General features: G+C 42.1%; 1 protein-coding gene across 3 annotated transcripts in view; it reads right to left on the bottom strand.

Moving 5' to 3' along the window:
• LOC135512476 (sorbin and SH3 domain-containing protein 1) overlaps positions 1 to 22,713 on the bottom strand; it is a 72,080-nt gene that overhangs the window by 13,002 nt on the left and 36,365 nt on the right. For 2 of the 3 annotated variants that reach the window (XM_064934541.1, XM_064934542.1), the window contains exons 14-17: positions 14,356 to 14,405; positions 11,040 to 11,215; positions 4,085 to 4,161; positions 3,613 to 3,786 (exon numbers count right to left, since the gene is read on the bottom strand). In XM_064934541.1, coding sequence (XP_064790613.1) covers positions 3,613 to 3,786; positions 4,085 to 4,161; positions 11,040 to 11,215; positions 14,356 to 14,405 — 477 coding nt within the window. Of the gene's footprint in view, positions 1 to 3,612; positions 3,787 to 4,084; positions 4,162 to 5,540; positions 7,035 to 11,039; positions 11,216 to 14,355; positions 14,406 to 22,713 lie in introns of all 3 variants that reach the window. The other variant, XM_064934544.1, reaches the window with a different exon arrangement.

Genomic DNA, 22,713 nt, shown 5'->3' with positions numbered 1-22,713 from the left:
GTTTATAGCTACAACTACTATCCCAATAGCTTCATTCATCCATATTCAGGCAAGCAAGGTCAAATCATGATGTAAGTACATTTAAATCGTTGTAGTCAGAGGAGTCATGCTCATAGGGGGCACAGGGGCACATGCCCCTCAGATTTGTAAGGTTTAAAAAATTCCAACTACCCCAAAATATATGGGGTTGTTGTTATTTCTCTGTAATACTACTAGCCACCTAGCAATTTTAGGTAGTTGGCTTTAGCTAGCCCAGATAGGTTCCCAATCTCCCAACCTCATAATTACAGTGCCTTCAGAAAGTACTCACACCCCTTGACTTTTTCCACATTTTGTTGTTACAGTGGGATTAAAATGGATTTGTCATTTTTTTGTCAAAAACTGTAACTCGGCCACTCAGGAACATTCACTGTATTCTTGGTAAGCAACTCCTGTGTAGATTTGGCCTTGTGTTTTAGGTTATTGTTCTGCTGAAAGGTGAATTCACCTCACAGTGTCTGGTGGAAAGCAGACTCAAATCAAATCAAAATGCTTCGTAACCAACAGGTGTAGACTAACAGTGAAATGCTTACTTACAGGCCCTTCCCAACAATGCAGCAAAAAAATGACAAAAACAGAAAAAGTGGAATGAACCAGGTTTTCCTGTAGTTTTTTGCCTCTGCTTAGCTCCATTCCGTTCCCAGTCCTTAACGATTACAAGCTTTCCCATAACATGATGCAGCCACCACTATGGTTGAAAATACAGAGAGTGGTACTCAGTAATGTGTTGTATTGGATTTAACCCAAACATACACTTTGTATTCAGGACAAAAAGTGAATTGCTTCGCCACATTTTTTGCAGTATTACTTTAATGCCTTGTTTGCAAACAGGACGCATGATTTGGAATAATTTTATTCTGTACCTGCTTCCTTCTTTTCACTCTGTCAATTAGGTTAGTATTATGGAGTAACTACCATGTTGATCCATCCTCAGTTTTCTCCTAGCACAGCCATTAAACTCTCTTAAAGTCACCCATTGGCCTCGTGGTGAAATCCCTGAGCGATTTCCGATTTCCCTGAGCGATTTCTTTTCCAGCAACTGAGTTAGTTTGGAAGGACGCCTGTATCTTTGTAGTGACTGGGTGTATTGATACAGTGCTCAAATGGATATGCCAATGTCTGCTCTTTCTATTTTTACCCATCTACCTATAGGTGCCCTTCTTTGAGAAGCATTGGAAAACCTCCCTGGTCTTTGTGGTTGAATCTGTGTTTGCAATTCACTCCTCGACTGAGGGACTTTACAGATAATTGTGTGTGTGGAGTAGAGAGATTGAGGTAGTCATTCAAAAATGTTGTTAAGTACTATTATTGCAAAGAGTAAGTCCATGCAACTTATCATGCAACTTGTTAAGCACATTTTAACTCCTGAACTTATTTAGGCTTGCCATTACAAATGGGTTGAATACTTATTGACTCAAGACATTTCAGCTTTTCATTTTTTATGAATTAGTTTATTAGTTATTGTTCAATTGAATCCATTTAAAATTCAGGCAGTAACACAACAAAATGTGGAAAAAGTCAAGGGTTGTGAATACTTTCTGAAGGCACTGTAGCTACCTACCAAGAAGCCATTTCAGGCTATCAATCAAGTTAAAGAAGCTATACTGAACAAAAATATAAATGCAACATGTAAAGTGTTGGTCCCATAGTTCATGAGCTGAAATAAAAGATCCCAGAAATCTTCCATACGCACAAAAAGCTTATTTCTCTCAAACGTTGTGCAGAAATAAGTTTACATCCCTGTTCAAGAGCCTTTCTCCTTTGCCAAGCTAATTCAGGCACCTAACAGGTGTGGCATATTAATAAACTGATTAAACAGCATAACACAGGTGCACCTTGTGCTGGGGACAATAGAAGGCCACTCTAAAATGAGTAATTTTGTCACACAACACAATGCTACAAATGTCTCAAGTTGAGTGAGGGAGCGTGCAATTTCGCCCTTTTGTGGGGAAAAACTTATTCTGATTAGCTAGGCCTGGCTCCTCAGTGGGTGGGCTTGGGCCCATGCCCTCCCAGACCCACCTATGGCTGGCACCTGCCTAGTCATGTGAAATCCATAGATTAGGGCCTAATTTATTTATTTCAAATGACTGATTTCCTTATATGAACTAACTCAGTAAAATCGTTGAAATTGTTGTATGTTGTGTTTATATTTTTTGTTCAGTATAGCTTGTCTAATTATCTGAGCTGGCATGCCTGCTAGCAAGGCTGGTATACTTAAAAAATGACCACGAGTCAGGGTTATATAGACAGCTCATGATGTATGCTTAGATATGCAGAAAAATACTTATTTTCTTTTACATAGAATTAAGCGTAACGATTATGGCTCTAGATTGCAGGAAAAAGCTGTTTCAGGTGTTTGAAAAATATTTTTGGGGTGCATGATACCCCTGGTTATAGTCATCATGGGTGTTGACCCATGTTGAATGTAATAAGCAGTAAAAAGGCAGAACAATGATTCAAGCCAGAGTTACTAATGCCCTAATCACCGTAACATCTGACTCAAATGTACAACGTTTGCTTCAACCCTTTGAAGTCTGGTCACAGCTGACAAAACCATCTGTGAAAGCAGGAACCCGACTGTCTCTCCTCCCCTCACACACAGTACAGTACACTCACACACAGTACAGTACACTCACACACAGCACAGTACACTCACACACAGTACAGTACACTCACACACAGTACAGTACAGTACACACACTGGTAGATTTAGGTATAGGCGACATGGGCAGCCTCCCAGGGCGGTATCTTGCCGGGGGCAGCACGGGGGCGCCCGCACAAAATAAAACATCGGAATGGTGACATTTGCGAGATTGGTTTTCTATAGCTCATTTGCACATCATTTCAATGATATCATTTCACCATGTGGGACTGTGGGTCAATTAACCATGTCGGAGTGGGTGCCCTGATTCTAGTTTGTGAGCTAGGCAGGCTGCTGCCTGGGAAGGTCTCCCACTCAGAAGTACAAGATGGGAGGGGGGCTGGGGTAGGTAGACCTCAGGTCTCTCCACTGGAAGCCCGAGGTAGGGGGAACGGGGGAGTCTATCAAATAGCGCACCTCTAACTTGGATTTTACTAATTGCATTAGTACTGTACGAAATGCTACCAAATAAACCACAATTCATTCATAATACTGTGAATATATTGTTTCACAGACATATTGTTGCATTTCTTTCTGGTTTGTGCAAAGTCATTCAGAATAATATAAAACCAGTCTGCACACCACCAAGGTGAATTGGTTTAGTCTTGACTCTTGGTTGACAGTGTTGGGGGATCGGTAATGTATTGATGCTCGAGTGCCAAATCGACTCAAATTTGTTTCTATTTGTCTTTGTTACTTCTTTTTGATATTTGAGTCTTGTTTTTTGTAAATGTTTTTAAATGTCATGATTATTTATTTTAGTTGTTCCAAATGTCTGAATAAAACTTACAGTGCAGAATGGTTTTTGTGTGTTTTTTTTGCGGTGGGGCTGAAGGTGGGGTTCGCCATACAAGCTAGATCCGCCACTGCACACACACACCAAAATAGCTGTCATTTTTTACAATGAGAGGGATGGCACTGTATTGTACCTCTGATCCGGATTTCCTCTTGTCTGCGTCATTGATGTTGATGTTGAGCAGGTCTCCGAAACGTTCGTTAGTGATGAACTGATGGTGGGTGGGAACGATTCCCGTGTGTCGCCTCGATGCTGTGTCAGCCTCCTCCTGCTCCCTCTTCAGCCGCCGTTGCTCTTCCAAAATTTTCTGTCAGGAAACATACCATTATCTGTCATTTATTTAGCATTTTACTTGTTTTTGAATGCCACATTAATAGTTCTAAGGACCACGGACACTCCAAGATGGAGGATGGAAATGATAGGTAAAGCAATTTGAATATTGGGGAAATATTTCACAGTTTTAGTATACGCTGGAACAGTTTTTAGTAATATTTATTGTTCAAAATGAGAGTGAAGCCCTATCAGATTTTGTTGAGAGAGGACGACAAAAGAAATGTTGCAGAAACAATAAACAAACCATAATACAAACAATAAAGAAACATTACCTCTTTATCTCCATGGCGTCTCCTGACCACCTCATCCAGGCCGTCACCAAGGTCTCCTTGAGTCAAGGACTCTGAATCTAATACAAAATAAATAAATCAATTATGTCCTGAAATTCTCCAAAGGCATTCAACATTTTCCCATAACAGAGTTCATCAATAGTGCTGCTTTCAATATCTATAATATTTCAATAAACAAAAAAAGAAATGGCTCTAACCCTATTGCAATACCACTATTACAATAGAGCTGTCAAACTTATTTTGACAATGCAAGGGAACACTGTAAAATATAGAACTAGACATGCTCTGAAGAAAAGGTGTCCGTTGCAGTATGACAAAGGAAAGATACACACACCGAAGGGAAAAAAAACATATTCCCACATGCACAAAAACAATAAACACAGTATGACACAGCTTTATTTAGCCTGTTTTTATGAAAACATACTAGAGGTGGATGGCTATAGAGAAAACAAAACACTGTACAAAACATTCAGATAAAAAAAAATAAGTGACCTATGATATGGTTGATGTACAATGTAAATGCATATCACCCATCACCAATGAGTCATCTGATGTCCACACTGACATGTTTAATTACTTCATCCCAGTTATCCCTAACTGTATCCCTAAACTCATCTTGCTTCCCAGGCAGCCATTAGCAATAGACATTTCACCATTCCTCAAACCAAACACCATAAGAAAACCCCTATAATTACCAACCTCTGAGACATAAATCCATGTATTATTACACAGAATATATACAGGAAGTACCAATACCAGCTATAAGGAAATAAGAGGGAAGCACATAGTCTCTCTACTTGAAATGCCAGTCTTGTCAGAATGATAAAATGGAGGATGACAGATGAAAACAGACCCCTGACACAGTACATTTGTTTATGCCAAAGCTGACAAAAACCGAAAGCACATAGCCTTGTAAAAGATATGGTAACGCATTACTTGAGGGTGTATACTGTATGCCATATGCATTGCCATAACAATAGCCTACACCAACATTACATGGCATTTTACATGAAGATCAATAAATTTTTATCTAAATGAATCCCTTTACGCCAATCTACTTTAACACAATTCAGAGAAGTCTCATGTAGGCTTCTGACGTGTTTATGTAGCTATGTATAACTCCTTAAGATATGTCACTGAATAAATACATTACCAAAAGTTGTCAGAATGCACTGAAGTTACAAGTGTTTTGCGATGGGTTTATGGAAAAGAATGTTTGTCAGGCAAGACAATTTAACCAAACACTGCATTGTTACTGTGACACACCACACAGACAACAAAAATATGGATGGTGGTAGCATCACGTTGTGAAAAATACAGATAGAATGCAAAGAAGAAAAGCTTGGAGAAAAAAAAACACAATGAGTGGCCATAGAGATCGGCACGGGTGTGTGGGAGAAGGGACACTCAGGTGAAAATATGGAGAGGAGATAGCCACCTCGGCGGTGAGCTGCTAGCAGCTGCAGAAGATTCCCATTGGCGTCCAAGACTCCCCTATTAGTCAGGTTGTTGTCACTGTCGGACGGTGCACCTTCCCCGTTGCCCAGCTTCTCCAGCAACTCCAAGGAAGAGAGGCGCGGTGGAATGAGGGGCCTGGGATCATAGACATTTGTCTGTGACATTTGACCTGCCATCACCTTAGTGGCTGAGAGAGTCTTTTTGGCCTGGTGAGACCGGAGAGGCCTCTTCACCCTGAATGGTGCAGGGCCCATGAGGAAGAGGTTCGAGGGGAGAGAGGAGGAGTTCTTTATTTTCTCCTGGGTAGACAGTTTGTCCTGCTGGGCCGTAGCCTGCTGCTGCCTCTCGTGCCGCCGGATAGTGGTGAAGCGGGTATAGGAGGCAGGGCAGGAGCCTTTGCACTTGCTGCTGGGTTTATGGTGGTGGTGGTTGTGGAGGTGGTGGTTGTGTGGGGAAGCGGACGGGGTGACTGGTGCTGGGGGACTGTTTGAGGTTCTGGAGATAGTGACCTTTGGGGGTTTCTCTGTTGGTACTGGGGCTTTCTCTGTTGGAACTGGGGCTTTCTCTGTGGGGCCGTGCTGCTCTGTCTCTGACTCAGTCCCAGAGAGGGACTCGGCTCTCAGTGTGTCACTGTACTCAGAGGATCCCACCATCTCGCTGCCTGACAGAAATGCCTTGTCTCGGGCTGCCTTGCATTCTGTGTCCTCGAGAGGGCAGCCCTCTGTCTGCCCAGTGTGCCTTGGGACAGTGACCAGCAGCGACTCAGCCGAGACAGCGGACGCCATGAAGAGGTCGGCGGGGCTGTGGTTGTGGGTGAGGCTCTGGCCTGTGGGTAGTGTTGGCATGGAGGAGGAGCGTGTGGGAGACGGGCTGGAGCGCTGGATGATCAGCTCAAACTCTGACACCCGCGACGACACAGCGTCCCGCCTGGGAATGTTCTCCCCTGCCTCATCCCCCTCCCCATCAGTTCCATTGACCCCCACCTTCTCGAACAGGGAGGTCAGGCTACGGACACTCCCGTGGGGGCTGGAGCCCACTGAGCAGGATGGCCTCTGGATGCTGTGCATGTTCCGGTACAGGGTGGAGAACTCAGATGTGCTCCTTCTAGTCGCAGGGCTGCCATTATTTAAACCAGCCTCAGAGTCAAGGGGGAGACCATTCGAGTTTTTGTGTGTGTTTGACTTTAGTCCGCTCTCCTGGGCCTCTTCGCCTGTGCTCCCTGTGTATATATCCTCACAGCTGTGTGCCTTTGGGTGCCTGGCAGGCGCAGTCCTCCTGTCCTGGCTGTCAACACTAGGGGGTATCAGCTTAGGTTTGAACTTAGAGGGGAGGATTTGGGGTATGCAGGCTTTGGCAGCAGATAAGGGCTTCTTATTCTTACACTGGTAACCTAGGGCATTACTGGCAAGAACTGATCGACTATTTACAGAAGAGCATGGTGAAATTATATAGCCATTCCCACCTTGATAATCCACTGGCAAGCATGCAGGACAACAGAATAAACAGCATATTAGGTTAATGGTCACAAATTCACACACACTGAAAATAACACAGGGTCAACACATTTCTAAAGTAAAGACAATGTCCATCAAAAGTTGATGAGGGAGAAAAGAACGTGATGCATTTCACATCAAGTAACAAATGACTTTGTTATACTATTAGTAATGCCACTTGTAAAATGCTTCGTTTTAAGTGGAGAAGTGAACATGTTGATTCTGAATAGTGCTAGAAATGCATGTTAAGTGTCTTGTAATTTTCACTGGAGCTAATATGTTAATTCAATCACAATTATTCATAATTAAACGATTAGTGATCGTAAAGCAGTAACATAAAAGAAGTGAAACAACAGAAAGGGAAAAGAGCAGGGCAGTATGTCATGCATGAAATGCTATGTGATGTAATGTTTTAAGCTTGCTGTTCGAACATCAAATTAAATAACAAATTACATTTTCAGATTACATTTTCACAGTAGCTTTGATATCAGCATAAACTAAAATTATGCAATAAAAGAGCACATAAGAGTTCATAGGAAACACAAACTACTCTATAAGCCACCGTTGCCCATCTACGCACTACTTACGAACTAGGCCTCAGCATTGAGGATTTGGAATGCCCTTAACTTTTTGCAGCTAACCCAGAAAGCCCTTCCAACACCAGGGTCCATCACAGGACAGTCTCAAATAGAACTATCAAAACGGGAAGGTTATACACGCCCCTGTGAGCGACTACAACATAATATTCTGCAAGACACACCTGCTGGGATGAGTAGTCATGGTTGACTCTCACCTCTGAGTAAGAGATGTGCTAGTAATGCCACATACTGTATGTGCTAGTCCTACCACAGTAAAGAATGACACAACCCAGTAGGGAATGATGACACACAACCGCCACCAGCTGTTGTGATAGCAACTCTACAGGGATGTTGCCTACAGCAGTAAATGCTCATTTACATTATGCTAATGAGGCTGTATTTTTTGGCTCAGTCACATCTACCATCAGTATCCTGTTTAAGCAACTCCTCACTGTATAAGTTGAATACTAATGTTATTTCCATGAATATGTCATTATAGGGTGGCTTGCGAAAGTATTCACCCCCTTGGCATTTGTCCTATTTTGTTGCCTTACAACATGGAAATAAAATAGATTTTTGGACCGGTTGTATCATTTGATTTACCCAACATGCCTACCAATTTGATGATGCAAAATATTTTTTTTATTGTGAAACAAACAAGAAATAAGACAAAAAACCCCAGAAAACTTCAGCCTGCATAACTATCCCCCAACCCAAAGTCAATACTTTGTAGAGTAAACTTTTGCAGCAATTTCAGATGAAAGTCTCTTGGGGTATGTCTCTATAAGCTTGGCACATCTAGCCACTGGGATTTTTGCCATTCTTCAAGGCAAAACTGCTCCAGCTCCTTCAAGTTGGATGTGTTCCGCTGGTGTACAGCAATCTTTAAGTCATATCACAGATGCTCAATTGGATTGAGGTCTGGGCTTTGACTAGGCCATTCCAAGACATTTAAATGTTTCCTCTTAAAAAACTTGAGTATTGCTTTAGCAGTATGCTTAGGGTCATTGTCCTGCTGGAAGTCCCAGTCTCAAATTTCTTGAAGACTGAAACATGTTCCCCTCAGGAATTTCCCTGTATTTAGTGCCATCCATCATTCCTTCAATTCCCACCAGTTTTCCAGTCCCTGTTAATGAAAAACATACCCACAGCATGATTCTGACACCACCATGCGTCACTGTGGGGATGGTGTTCTCGGGGTGATGGGAAGTGTTGGGTTTGCAGCAGACATAGAGTTTGCCTTGATGGCCAAAAAGCTCAATTTTAGTAAATTTTCTAACCAGAGCACCTTCTTCCATATGTTTGGAAGAAGTCTCCCACATACCTTATTTTTTTCTTTCAGCAATGTCTTTTTTCTGGCCACTCTTCTGTAAAGCCCAGCTCTGTGGAGTGTACGGCTTAAAGTAGTCATATGGACAGATACTCTAATCTCCACTGTGGAGCTTTGCAGCTCCTTCAGGGTTATCTTTGGTCTCTTTGTTGCCTATGATTAATGCCCTCCTTGCCTGGGCCGTGAGTTGTGGTGGGCGGCCCTCTCTTGGCAGGTTTGTTGTGGTGCCATATTCTTTCCATTTTTTAAAATAATGGATTTAATGGTGCTCCATGGGATGTTCAAAGTTTCTGGTACTTTTTATAATCCAGCCCTGATCTGTACTTCTCCACAACTTTGTCCCTGACCTGTTTGGAGAGCTCCTTGGGCTTCATGGTGCCGCTTGCTTGGTGGTGCCCCTTGCTTAGTGGTGTTGCAGTCTGGGGCCTTTCAGAACAGGTGTATATATACTGAGATCATGTGACAGATCATGTGACACTTAGATTGTACACAGGTGAACTTTATTATGAACTAATTATGTGACTTATGAAAGTAATTGGTTGCACCAGATCTTATTTAGGTCCTTCATCGCACCACTTTCAATTTTTTCTTTAACAAGTTATTTTTTTAAATTTCACTTTACCGATTTGGACTATTTTGTGTATGTCCATTACATGAAATCCAAATAAAAATCCAATTTAAATTATAGGTTGTAATGCAACAAAATAGGAAAAATGCCAAGGGAGGCGAATACTTTTGCAAGGCACTGTAAGGGGACATTACAATTATAGCCACTAGAAAGGCCTGCAGGAAGCAAAGTTCAGCGACAACAAAGTGTGCCATTATTGTTTTAGAGAGCATGAAGCAGGACCACATGATGAAGCTCTCTCTGCACTTTATCTTGCTCTGTTGTAATGTACTGTAACGGAGTGTCCACAGAGCTGAGTGGTGTGTCTCTGGTAGACCATAATGAGAGAGCGTGCTAGTCAGTTGACTTTGGCTCAAGATGACTCTGGGCAGAATTCCCTTTATAGCAGCTTCCACGTTTTATGGAAAAGGGACTTCAGTCAAGACTTTTATAGGATAGGGATTTGAACTTAAGTCAAGTTATCTGGTATCTTTGTTTCACGATACAGTACCGACAATCTAAAATAATTCTGTAGAGAACAAATATTTATTACTAATTGAGGAGCGCAGACAGCTTACATAAACTAATAATAACTCTACAAACAATACATTTGTGCATCTGGCAAAAACAAAAACAAACTCTAAACGGACTGGCGCAAAGGTTAATTCTCTTACTTTTAGACTTCAGGACTAGTCCTTGCTTGGCCAGTTGGAATTCTGGTTATGTATTGGGGCAACATTGCCACACAGTGCCCGATCTGTCCCTTCCTTTCTCCTCCCCTTCCCTCCTTTCCTCTCCCCTCCCTCGCATTTCTCTCCCCTGGTCATGTGCGCAGGAATTCCATCCTCTGACCTCCCTTTGACAGCTGACTTCCCCATGCCTCACCACCCTGCTGTGTCCCTCTTGTTTATCTCACCACTCTCTGGCCCAGCCGAGAAAACCAGAGCCCTGTTTATCCCCTCTTTCCTCCCCATTAGTCCCCTCGCCTGGACCTTTGCTCCCTGGCTTTAGAACACTCTGGAGCCCTGCCCCTAAGCCTCTCCAACGAATGCCTGGTCTGCAGAGGCAGATAACTGTAGGGTTGAGGGCACAACCCAAGGTTAGCTTGATAGTCTCCATTGATTTAGCAGGAAAACCTTCAGCAGCCTAACTCTCGATGGATTTCCAAGCGGATATGGACAGTTTGGTGAAACATCCATGATATCAATGATTTAAAGAATAAACGGCTGAGAAAAGATTTATGCTGAAAGATGATTGGCCTCTGGCGTGATAACCTGAAGCAAAAACACATGTGGATTTCAACACAAAGTCAAAAGGAAACACATGTATCCCTAACAGATACTTTTATAATCCAACATCCCAATAAGTCATTTGGTTCTATCTGAGTGGTAAAAACCCCTTTCAGAGTCCCACTGTGAATCCAGTTCAGTTCCCCCTCTTCACTGGCTGCATGTGTGGAGTGGAATCCTACCTTTGGAGGAGGTGCTGGCATGGCGCTTGTTGATGGCCCGCAGACCTTGCAGGGGAATGTCGCCGCCCTCAAGGACGCTCTTGTAAACATGGCGGTCACATTCTGGAGCCGCTGGCTCGCCGCTGGATGATCCTTCGTCCTTTTCCACCTCGCTGTGTCCGGCCTTACACCCGGAGCTAGAGCAAAACATTGGAGAAAATATTCAACCTAAAAAGCAGCTTGACTCAGAAAGCCTGATTTAGGACAAGACTATATGTTCACACAGCCAGCTAGCTAGAAGAAAGCATGCTGTAATACATGCCAGTGTTGGTAATTAAGTGCAGTTTAATTCAGTAAAACAATTAAGAGTAACATGCATTTTATGAAAAGATTTTGTGAGTTGCCGTATGGTTAGACTTATCTTACACATTCTGCGGTTGATTACTTGTTGATTCAGCCGTTTTGTTCATTTTTATTAGGGGAACATGAGGAGTTTAACGACTTGGACCTACACGTAAAATAAAACAGCACTCTACTTGTGCTCACTGCCCTTAATTTTGCACTCCACGGAGGCCAATGGGAGAGATTTCAAATATTATTGTCTGAACGTTCCTACATGTTACTCTGCTATGCATCTGTACTTTTTTTTAGGGTTACTCTACTTCAAATGCCACTGTCTCAGGAGAGGGTTTGATGCCTCCCTGTCGTTATATTTATGCTGCTGTGCATGAGTGGAGGCCATTTAAACTAACAACAATTTACAGTAACGTAGTAAATGATGTGTAAAAAATGTAACGAAGCCTGAAAACAACGTTTTTGAGCGGAGTAAATTCAGCACAGTGAATGACTCCACCCACCCACAGTATCTCTACAGGTTAACACAACAGTAGTCTATTTCCCATTGCAGGATATTCCACTTTCCTGTGCTGTAAGTTAACAATAAAAAACATTTGCAGACACAATAGACATCTTTGAGACCAGAAGTGAAGTACAGCGAGGCGTGAGGAGAGTAGCAGGTTTTCCCCAAATGAGTTTGGCTTCTGACATAAGGCCTGGTTTAAGTGTAGTTCCTTGCATTGAACGACCAGAAGCACCCTCTAGTGGCCTAATGGATGAAATATTATGTTCATAATTAATCAACATTATTTAAAAAATGACAGAATCCAGTGTTTCTATATCAAATGGTTGTTATATTGGGATGCAAACTCAAAATTGAATACATTTCAGCTCTATACTGACATGTTAAAACGACCATGTTTAAGGCCAAGAAACACTCTGTGTGACCCTGATTTAGCCCACTGCAGTAAAACATTAAGAGGAAGAGCCATGCCTCCTTTTTTTTGTTTATTTAACCCCCTCAACAATAACCTTTTTCATAGTTCTCAGAATAACCAGCCATTTGGGCTACTGCATTCATACTCAATAAAAACCTGTACTTTACAACGCCTTGGAACCGTCTCTGATGGTTTCCTAGGAAGAGTCTATGTGAGGTCATAAGACATCCCATTGCCTGAGAGGGAGCCAGTGGCCCCACAAGTAGGCTATGGAGCCTAGCTTCAGTTGCATAAGTTGCATAACTTCAGTTGTTATCTGAAGATGGTCTTACCCAATTGCATCTAACCAGCAGGCATCAATATGATACAAACGTATTGGGGAAGAGAGTTTGATCATTAATGATGGATAATATTGCAAGGCTAAGAATAGTTTGATAGTAGCTTACCATGTTTGTAAATGGCAATATTGGAAATATAAGCCTACTCCTGATAGACTATTCACATTTGATTTAGATGCTAACAATTGAATACTGTCTGTACACATGTCTGTTGCTAACCTATCTTGAACTCAGCCAAAAATATAGATTTTGGTCCCTTGTTTATACACGTCTGTATACAGTAAGCAATGTGGTATACAACAATGAGGTAAATGTGTACTAGAAAGTTCTTGAATGTAGACTAGGCGTTTAATTTCAAAGAAACCCCAGTAAACTCTCACCCCTAAACATGTGTCTCGTAACCCTTTGAGGAAAGCCTGTGGGACTTATGGCTTCATCCCAGGAGTTACAATTTTAAACACATTTCTTAAACAGATGATAGGATTTGTACACAAACTGCTGTGATGCAATACTTGCATCATAAACATTAATAAACATTATCAAATCAAAACCAGTTTGGGCCAATGAAGCAGTCTTATTTTGTAGAAAAAACATTAAAGTAATGTGCAAATGTGAATGGATGTTAACCAGAAACAGTTTTAGCATATTTTAAATGCCCATAAAAACTTGGTGGCAGATGATGCGACAAGTTACTAAACATATTTCTTACGAGTTTTACAAATAAATGTACAAAAAGAAAAGGGAAAAAAGGCTTTAGACTGATTTAATGTTTTCAGAAATCCATCTAGACTATTGAAATAAGTTAAAAGATGCAGCATTCATAAACATTATGAGATAATATAATAATTGCACAGACAGATGTATCTGTTAATTAACTCATTCCAATACAGTGCATGGCATTATCAATAACATGTGTTACTTAATATCCTTACTTAATGAGCTGGCGACAATTGAACGACGTCAAAGATCCTTGAGAAAATAAACTATTCAAAAGAGTTAGGAAATATCATGCTATGAAATCCAAATAGAAGTTTCGGGAGAGATGGAAAGTTCCAAACAGAAATGGTGGGAGAACTTTCTGCCATTGGACCACAAGAAATTCGCCATAGCTAGGGCTAGAATTCCTTAAGTTTAATTCCTGAAACAAAATTAGCACAAATAAATCTCTGCTGAGAAATAAACAAAGAGATCAAAGTCGTAACGCTGCTGGTTTGCTTATTGATCGAACACCCACTTTCATACCAAAGTTATTCTTGCTATAAGATACAGGTTGGCTTCACACACCCACTCTGGGGAGATAACGGATAAAACTACGTAGCTGTAGGGTGGAATAGAGTGGAGTTCCCTGTCTCTCTCCACTTACAAATGTCATCCAGGTTTGACTCTGGGGCTGTTTGTTTTCAGCTTGAAATAAATCGCCATATAGTAGCCATATCCCCACCACCACTACCTCCCAAAACCTCTCCAGACAGAGGACACACTGTACTGGCAGCTTTTACACTCGTTAATAGGAACCTCTCTCTTTCGCTGTCCCCCCCCCCTCTCAGGAAGCAGCAGGAGTCTCCCCCTTCCCTAAAATGGGGAAATCTCCACAGGGTGTTAAAATGCTTAAAATCCCCTGCTGACAACACTCCTAAAAACGTGCCCTAAACACAAACAAACACACATTTTTGGAATGGATAAGCACAAGACAGAGGCATGGAGGTAAGAGAAGCATGGACTTACTACTGCTGTAGTTCGGCGGGTGTTTCCAGGGGGCTAAAAGAGGGGGCACTCTGCAACAGACCAAACAAAGAAGTCATTGATAAATCCACAGGAAGGTCTCTTCCAACTAGAATAGAAGCAGGAGCATTAGCTGTTGTGACTGGCTCTCTTTTCTCTTTCTCGTGTGTCTGTCTGAAGTGTCTCCAAAGCCTGGGATTGTTAGCTCTGCTGAACGAAGCTTTTACATGGAGGAGCAAGCGTGTGTTTTGGCACGCTTGCAAGTTGGAGAAAACAAGCGGCAGTGAGGAGGGGAGTGGGCGTGCATCGGTCAGGGGCGCCCATGCGGGGAGGGGGCTGTCACTAGGCTCAGCCAATGAGCTGGTGTCCCTCGCAGAGGGCCTCTCTTTTGTCTGGTATTGAGTCACTATCATTACCACTGGACCAGACCAGGGGACAATTAACCAGCTGGTGGTGCAAGCAGGCCAAATTACACACACACACAAATATCATTACAGTATGATGCTGATAACAACAATCCCAAAACACAATAAAAGCCTTGAGAAACATAGTCAGAGGCATTACAATATCACACAAATTAAGTTAAACTGACACTATGCCATGTAGTATAAGCACAGGCCGACATACACAAACAAACAAGGAAAGGGTGAGTGAATACGTTTGTTTATAGGACTTTGCCGTGTGAGCTGACAAAACACATAGTTATCTAATTTGATGTTATTCTGGGGCGGTTCCTAAAACACAGAAGAGCCATTCGCTGGTGGGGCAGCACCCGCTAGCGCTTTGAATGGTTTAGAGCGGGCTAATTTTAGACCACTGTTTCTGTTGCTTTTCTCCAAGCGGACATCACAGAGTGTAAAAATAACAGACATGACAGGCAGGCTATGAATAAAAGCATAAGTGTTGTTTGCAAATAAGATTACACAATCCCAAGCGCCAGCCTGGCCCTTCTAAAAGCACCTCTCCCCCAACCATACATGTCCACCCCTGTCCCATCCCAAACAGATGACCATACCAGACCAGTAGCATACCGCACAAGCTCATTTCCCACAACATGCCTTCCCTCTGGTTGCCAGGGAGGAGGATCATTAATAACCTTTCAAAATGAATGCCTATCTTTATAAGATCAGAATTCAGCCTGGCAGGTATATAGACTAATCTATTTATAAAGCCAAATGTTCCACAGGCGCCTTACCCCTTCTTCGAGAACATGCCACCGCCACTGAATTATCTGTGCCTTTTCACTCTGTCTTCCTATCCCTCTCTGTCTGACAGAACTGGGTTCAAAAACTTTTGGAAATCATTTCAAATACTTTAGCTGGGCTCAATTGAGCTTGCCTGGCATAATGAAGCCAATATAATAGTTGCAAATCTGCAAACCCCACACATCTGGCACTACAATAAGGCTAAAGTAAACACTAAAAGTATTTGAAAGACTATAAATAATATTTGAACCCAGGTCTGCTGACTGATCTCCCGGTCCCTCTCAACAGGGGATGAAATGGATGGTGTCCCCTGGTACTTGTGAGCAATTGAGCTGACACGACACTGCTCTGATGGAAAACAATCATGAAATAGGAGTGAGAGACTTATCTGAACTAAAAGAAGGGGGATCTCAGTCTGATTATTTACAAGAGATCTACAAGCCTGAGGATTCCCAGCGATCTTCATTACATGTATGGATATGTGTTTAGGCAGGGGAAATAACAATTACAAGCTGAAAAGATGTCATGCAAATTTTCACTCATATCTGGGGTGGAAAATATGATTTATCCTTCAATGTTAAACATTCCATATGAAGTGGGGTACAAAATAATATTACTAACGATGGAAAGTTCATATGCATGAACAATTGTCACTCGCATGCCAAGATCCCTGAAGTCAAACAAGGACTTTAGACAGATATTGCCGACATCTGATGTCTCTTTGTGTGCAATTGTGTGGTTTCACTGGAAATTAAGGGACACGTACAATATTTAAAGCTTCTTTACGAATCTAGGCGGATGAAGGTGCTGTGAATTCCTTTCTCTTGACCCGTCAGTGGAACACTGCGTTAACAATGTTTGCACATTTTCCAAACAGGTGTCTGTGGTGACTTTGCTGCAAGGTGATATATATAGGCCAACATTGCAGGTTGGGGATCTGGGTGCTTTGTTTATTCACATTCAAAAATAGGAATCATGAGTGTAATGGGAGCCTTTCCCTTCCAAAAGTAAATGCTTATTTGTTCTTGTTCTTATAAAAAAAAAATCAGCTCCCCTAGCATGTTGCTACTGTTATAGCTATATCTTTATCCCCTCAGCACGAGTACTTAGAGATAAAGGTTAAGTCTATAACTGAGGTTAAATATGAAAACAATGAGCTGAGGGGATTATGGGTTACTTCCGTTCGAACATTAAAGCCACGGAGAGGTTCATAATGTGTGACCCAAATGGCACCCTAGTCCCTATATAGTGCACTACTTTTGACCAGGGCCGCCGTTTGGGATGCCCAGCCATTCAGTGTATGAATCCGTACAGAGACTGTGGTCAGAGTCCGACACTGTATTAATGACCCCACATGCAGCTGCCCTCTCAGTGACAGTTTACGCCAGACAGACTAGTCATTGACGCAGTCACTCAGTCGGGACACAGAAGGCCAAAACGTTCTTCCTAACCATAGATATGTATGGTATTTTGCTTCCGTTTCACCTTGTATGTCCATGGAGCTGTGATTGAATGTGACTGTAATCATATGAATTTCGAGGCCTTTGACTGTGAGCTGGTGCATAAGTCGTGACCTTTGTGAAGTATTAATGGTTGAAGTGATTAAACAAGAATGTCAATGCATCGATCTGGTTATGACCATGATTTTGGAGCGACAAGGATTGTGGTCATAAGACAATGCACTACAAGTATAACAGGTCAGAAAACCGCTTTATCTATTGTTAGATCGATACGCTGTCAAGAAACCATTAAGCTCCTGGACATAGGCAAAATAATAATAACAAAACAAATATATATATATATATATACACACACACAACCAATCAAAAGTTTGGACACACCTACTCATTCAAGGGTTTTTCTTCATTTGTACTACTTTCTACATTGTAGAATAAGACATCAAAACTATGAAATAACACATATGGAATCATGTAGTAACCAAAAAAGTGTATGTTATATGTTATATTTGAGATTTGTCATGGAGGCAAAGTAGCCACCATTTGCCTCGATGACAGCTTTGCATACTCTTGGCATTATCTCAAACAGCTTCACCTGGAATGCTTTTCCAACAGTCTTGAAGGAGTTCCCACATATGCTGAGCACTTGTTGGCTGCTTTTCCTTCACTCTGCGGTCCAACTCATCCCAAACCATCTCAATTGGGTTGAGGTCAGGTGATTGTGGAGACCAGGTCATCTGATGTAGCACTCCATCACTCTCCTTCTTGGTCATATAGCCCTTACACAGCCGGGAGGTGTGTTGGGTCATTGTCCTGTTGAAAAACAAAAGATAGCACATTTGGACTCATCAGACCAAAGCACCGATTTCTACCAGTCTAATGTCCATTGCTCGTGTTTCTTGGCCCAAGCAAGTATCCTCTTATTATTGGTGTCCTTTCGTAGTGGTTTCTTTGTGGTAATTTACCGTGAAGGCCTGATTTACGCAGTCTCCTCTGAACAGTTGATGTTGAGATGTGTCTGTTACTTGAATTCTGTGAGGCATTTATTTGGGCTGCAATTTCTGAGGCTGGTAACTCTAATGAACTTATCCTCTGCAGCAGAGGTAACTCTGGGTCTTCCTTTCCTTTGACGGTCCTCATGAGAGCCAGTTTGATCAGGCTTTTGCGACAGCACTTGAAGAAACTTTCAAAGTTCTTGGCATTTTCCGTATTGACTAACCTTCATGTCTTAAAGTAATGACGGACTGTCATTTCTCTTCGGATATGGACTTGGTATTTTACCAAATAGGGCTGTCTGCTGTATACCAACACTACCTTGTAACAACACAACTGATTGGCTCAAATGTATTAAGAAGGAAATAAATTACACAGATTAATTTTTAATAAGTCACACTTGTTGAGAGAATGCCAAGAGTGTGCAAAGCTGTCGTCAAGGCAAAAGGTGGCTACTTTGAGAATCTCAAATATAAAATATATTTTGATTTGTTGAACACATTTTTGGTTACATGATTCTATATGTGTTATTTCATAGTTTTGATGTCTTCACTATTATTGTACAATGTATTAAAATAGTAAAAATGAAGAAAAACCTTTGAATGAGTCGGTGTGTACAAACCTTTTTACTGGTACTGTATATATTGTGAAAGAATACTCAGGTTTCCTCCTGAGGTTGATCGTCATGTGTTACATGGACATACAGTGCCTTGCGAAAGTATTTGGCCCCCTTGAACTTTGCGACCTTTTGCCACATTTCAGGCTTCAAACATAAAGATATAAAACTGTATTTTTTTGTGAAGAATCAACAACAAGTGGGACATAATCATGAAGTGGAACGACATTTATTGGAAATTTCAAACTTTTTTAACAAATCAAAAACTGAAAAATTGGTTGTGCAAAATTATTCAGCCCCTTTACTTTCAGTGCAGCAAACTCTCTCCAGAAGTTCAGTGAGGATCTCTGAATGATCCAATGTTGACCTAAATGACTAATGATGATAAATACAATCCACCTGTGTGTAATCAAGTCTCCGTATAAATGCACCTGCACTGTGATAGTCTCAGAGGTCCGTTAAAAGCGCAGAGAGCATCATGAAGTACAAAGAACACACCAGGCAGGTCCGAGATACTGTTGTGAAGAAGTTTAAAGCCGGATTTGGATACAAAAAGATTTCCCAAGCTTTAAACATCCCAAGGAGCACTGTGCAAGCGATAATATTGAAATGGAAGGAGTATCAGACCACTGCAAATCTACCAAGACCTGGCCGTCCCTCTAAACTTTCAGCTCATACAAGGAGAAGACTGATCAGAGATGCAGCCAAGAGGCCCATGATCACTCTGGATGAACTGCAGAGATCTACAGCTGAGGTGGGAGACTCTGTCCATAGGACAACAATCAGTCGTATATTGCACAAATCTGGCCTTTATGGAAGAGTGGCAAGAAGAAAGCCATTTCTTAAAGATATCCATAAAAAGTGTTGTTTAAAGTTTGCCACAAGCCACCTGGGAGACACACCAAACATGTGGAAGAAGGTGCTCTGGTCAGATGAAACCAAAATTGAACTTTTTGGCAACAATGCAAAACGTTATGTTTGGCATAAAAGCAACACAGCTCATCACCCTGAACACACCATACCCACTGTCAAACATGGTAGTGGCAGCATCATGGTTTGTGCCTGTTTTTCTTCAGCAGGGACAGGGAAGATGGTTAAAATTGATGGGAAGATGGATGGAGCCAAATACAGGACCATTCTGGAAGAGAACCTGATGGAGTCTGCAAAAGACCTGAGACTGGGATGGAGATTTGTCTTCCAACAAGACAATGATCCAAAACATAAAGCAAAATCTACAATGGAATGGTTCAAAAATAAACATATCCAGGTGTTAGAATGGCCAAGTCAAAGTCCAGACCTGAATCCAATCGAGAATCTGTGGAAGGAACTGAAAACTGCTGTTCACAAATGCTCTCCATCCAACCTCACTGATCTCGAGCTGTTTTGCAAGGAGGAATGGGAAACAATTTCAGTCTCTCGATGTGCAAAACTGATAGAGACATACCCCAAGCGACTTACAGCTGTAATCGCAGCAAAAGGTGGCGCTACAAATTATTAACTTAAGGGGGCTGAATAATTTTTCAGTTTTTCAGTTTTTGATTTGTTAAAAAAGTTTGAAATATCCAATAAATGCCGTTCCACTTCATGATTGTGTCCCACTTGTTGTTGATTCTTCACAAAAAAATACAGTTTTATATCTTTATGTTTGAAGCCTGAAATTTGGCAAAAGGTCGCAAAGTTCAAGGGGGCCGAATACTTTCGCAAGGCACTGTACATGGACTCTAGAGTCACTAGACCTTCTAAGAAGGAGTCATCCTCCCATGAGCACTAAGAACTCATAGAGGTTACAAGCAGCCTGGAGAGTCACCATAACCAAGAAGAGATAAAGATATGCCAATCAAACCCCAATGTGCCGGGATGTCTAGCCCAACCCTCGAGGGTCAAATACTACACATACCAGGTGTAGCAGGAGCTTTGAGTTAGTCAGACATCAAATTGAGCTCATCTGGAAACCATCCTACTCGGAGGCCAAGTTTTCAGTACTACCCCCTCCTATTCCTAATATAACCAACCAGGAGTTGCAGGACATGAGTTGCTGAAGTCTGAGTCAGACAATACTTTCCATGGATAACACTGACTTAAAGACAAAGTTGGGAAGATGAGAGATTCTTAAGCCTGCCCTGTGTTCAGCTGACGTGAGAATATGATCTCATGTAGTCAGTGGTTCCGCATCATATGATCCAGGGTGTGGTTTCCAGGCAGACTCCGCTGCGGAGGTTGGCCCCGACTGACTTACAAAGCAGAAGGCAAGGAGACAGAACATCTGTTTGTGGGCAGCCAGTGAGTCTGAATACTTGTCTGGTGCCAACTGGAGCCCAAGGCACGTAGCCTAGCGGTATTTGTCAAGCTGCCTACTGTATATCAAACTTAGTATTCAACTTTGACAACATGCCCTCACTTGGAAAAGGAACTATAGTAAATACAGTGCATTCAGAAAGTATTGAGACCCCTTGACCTTTTCCACATTTTGTTACGTTACAGCTTTATTCGAAAATGTATTAAATTAAATGTTTTCCTCATCAATCTACACACAATACCTCATAATAACAAAGCAAAAACAGGTTTTTAGACATTTTTGCAAATGTATTAAAAATAAAACACAGAAATACCTTATTTACATAAGTATTCAGACGCTTTGCTATGAGGCTCGAAATTGAGCTCAGGTGCATCCTGTTTACATTGATCGTCCTCGAGATGTTTCTACAACTTGATTGGAGTCCACCTGTGGTAAATTTAATTGATTGAACATGATTTGGAAAGGCACACACCTGTCTATATAAGGTCTCACAGTTGACAGTGCATGTCAGAGCAAAAACCAAGCCATGAGGTCAAAGAAATTGTCTGTAGAACTCCGAGACAGGTGTGGTAGGGTACCAAGAAGGGTACCAAAAAATGAATCAAAGAACAGTGGCCTCCATCATTCTTAAATGGAAGAAGTTTGTAACCACCAAGACTCTTCCTAGAGCTGGCCATCCAGCCAAACTGAGCAATCGGGGAGAAGGGCCTTGGTCAGGGAGGTGACCAAGAACCCGCTGGTCACTCTGACAGAGCTCCAGAGAAGCATGATGGTGGCAGAATCATGCTGTGGGGATGTTTTTCAGCGGCAGGGACTGAGAGACCAGTTAGGATTGAGGGAAAGATGAACGGTGCAAAGTACAGAGAGATCCTTGATGAAAACCTGCTCTAGAGCACTCAGGACCTCAGACTGGGGTGAAGGTTCACCTTCCAACAGGACAACGACCCTAAGCACACAGCCAACACAATGCAGGAGTGGCTTCGGGACAAGTCTCTGAATGTCCTCGAATAGCCAAGCCAGAGCCCAGACATGAACCCGATCGAACATCCCTGAAGAGACCTGAAAATAGCTGTGCAGCGACTCTCCCCATCCAACCTGACAGAGCTTGAGTGGATCTGCAGAGAAGAATGGGTGTGCCAAGCTTGTAGCGTCATACCCAAGAATACTTTTTTTAGAATAAGGCTGTAACGTAACAAAATGGAGGAAAGGTCAAGAGGTCTGAATACTTTCCGAATGCACTGTAAACCAGACTAGACAGCACTCCTTGATTCAATAAGGCCTGTCATGTAATGATTGTGTGGGCACTGTAATACTCTTTTCACACTACTGGGTTGAGCCAAGCTGTATTGTGCTGGCCTGGTTTTATCTACTATAGTTGTCAGAGACTACTGGAAATGACCACGTGAAAGGAAAATATCTGAGCCAGCACAATACGGTTCGTGTCAGCATGAATGTGTGAAAAGGGTATAACAGTCTTGAACTAAAGTAATACCCACAGTTGAATCACCTTGCCCAGTCCCGCTGGGGTATGCTATGTGTCCTCATTTGCAGGGTGCCCATAAATGCTACAACAAAAAGAGTTCCACATGGGTGCTGAGTTCATGACATGGCACAGGCGGCATGGTGCCAGTGTTGGCATCGCCTTGAGGATCCTGTTGTAAGGGACAAAATGCAAAGATGGCCAACTGCACCGACAACAGCTGTAGCATTCATCAATTATTCTTTATCATCATAGACAGTAGCAGTAGGACATCTAACCTAAATTGGGTATATAATTAGCCTAACATATGGTCA

This window comes from Oncorhynchus masou, chromosome 24 (assembly GCF_036934945.1).
Source record: "Oncorhynchus masou masou isolate Uvic2021 chromosome 24, UVic_Omas_1.1, whole genome shotgun sequence".
Classification (NCBI taxonomy): Eukaryota; Metazoa; Chordata; class Actinopteri; order Salmoniformes; family Salmonidae; genus Oncorhynchus; species Oncorhynchus masou.
The sequence above is the reverse complement of the archived record's forward strand: the minus strand, read 5'-3'. Positions and strand labels throughout refer to the sequence as shown.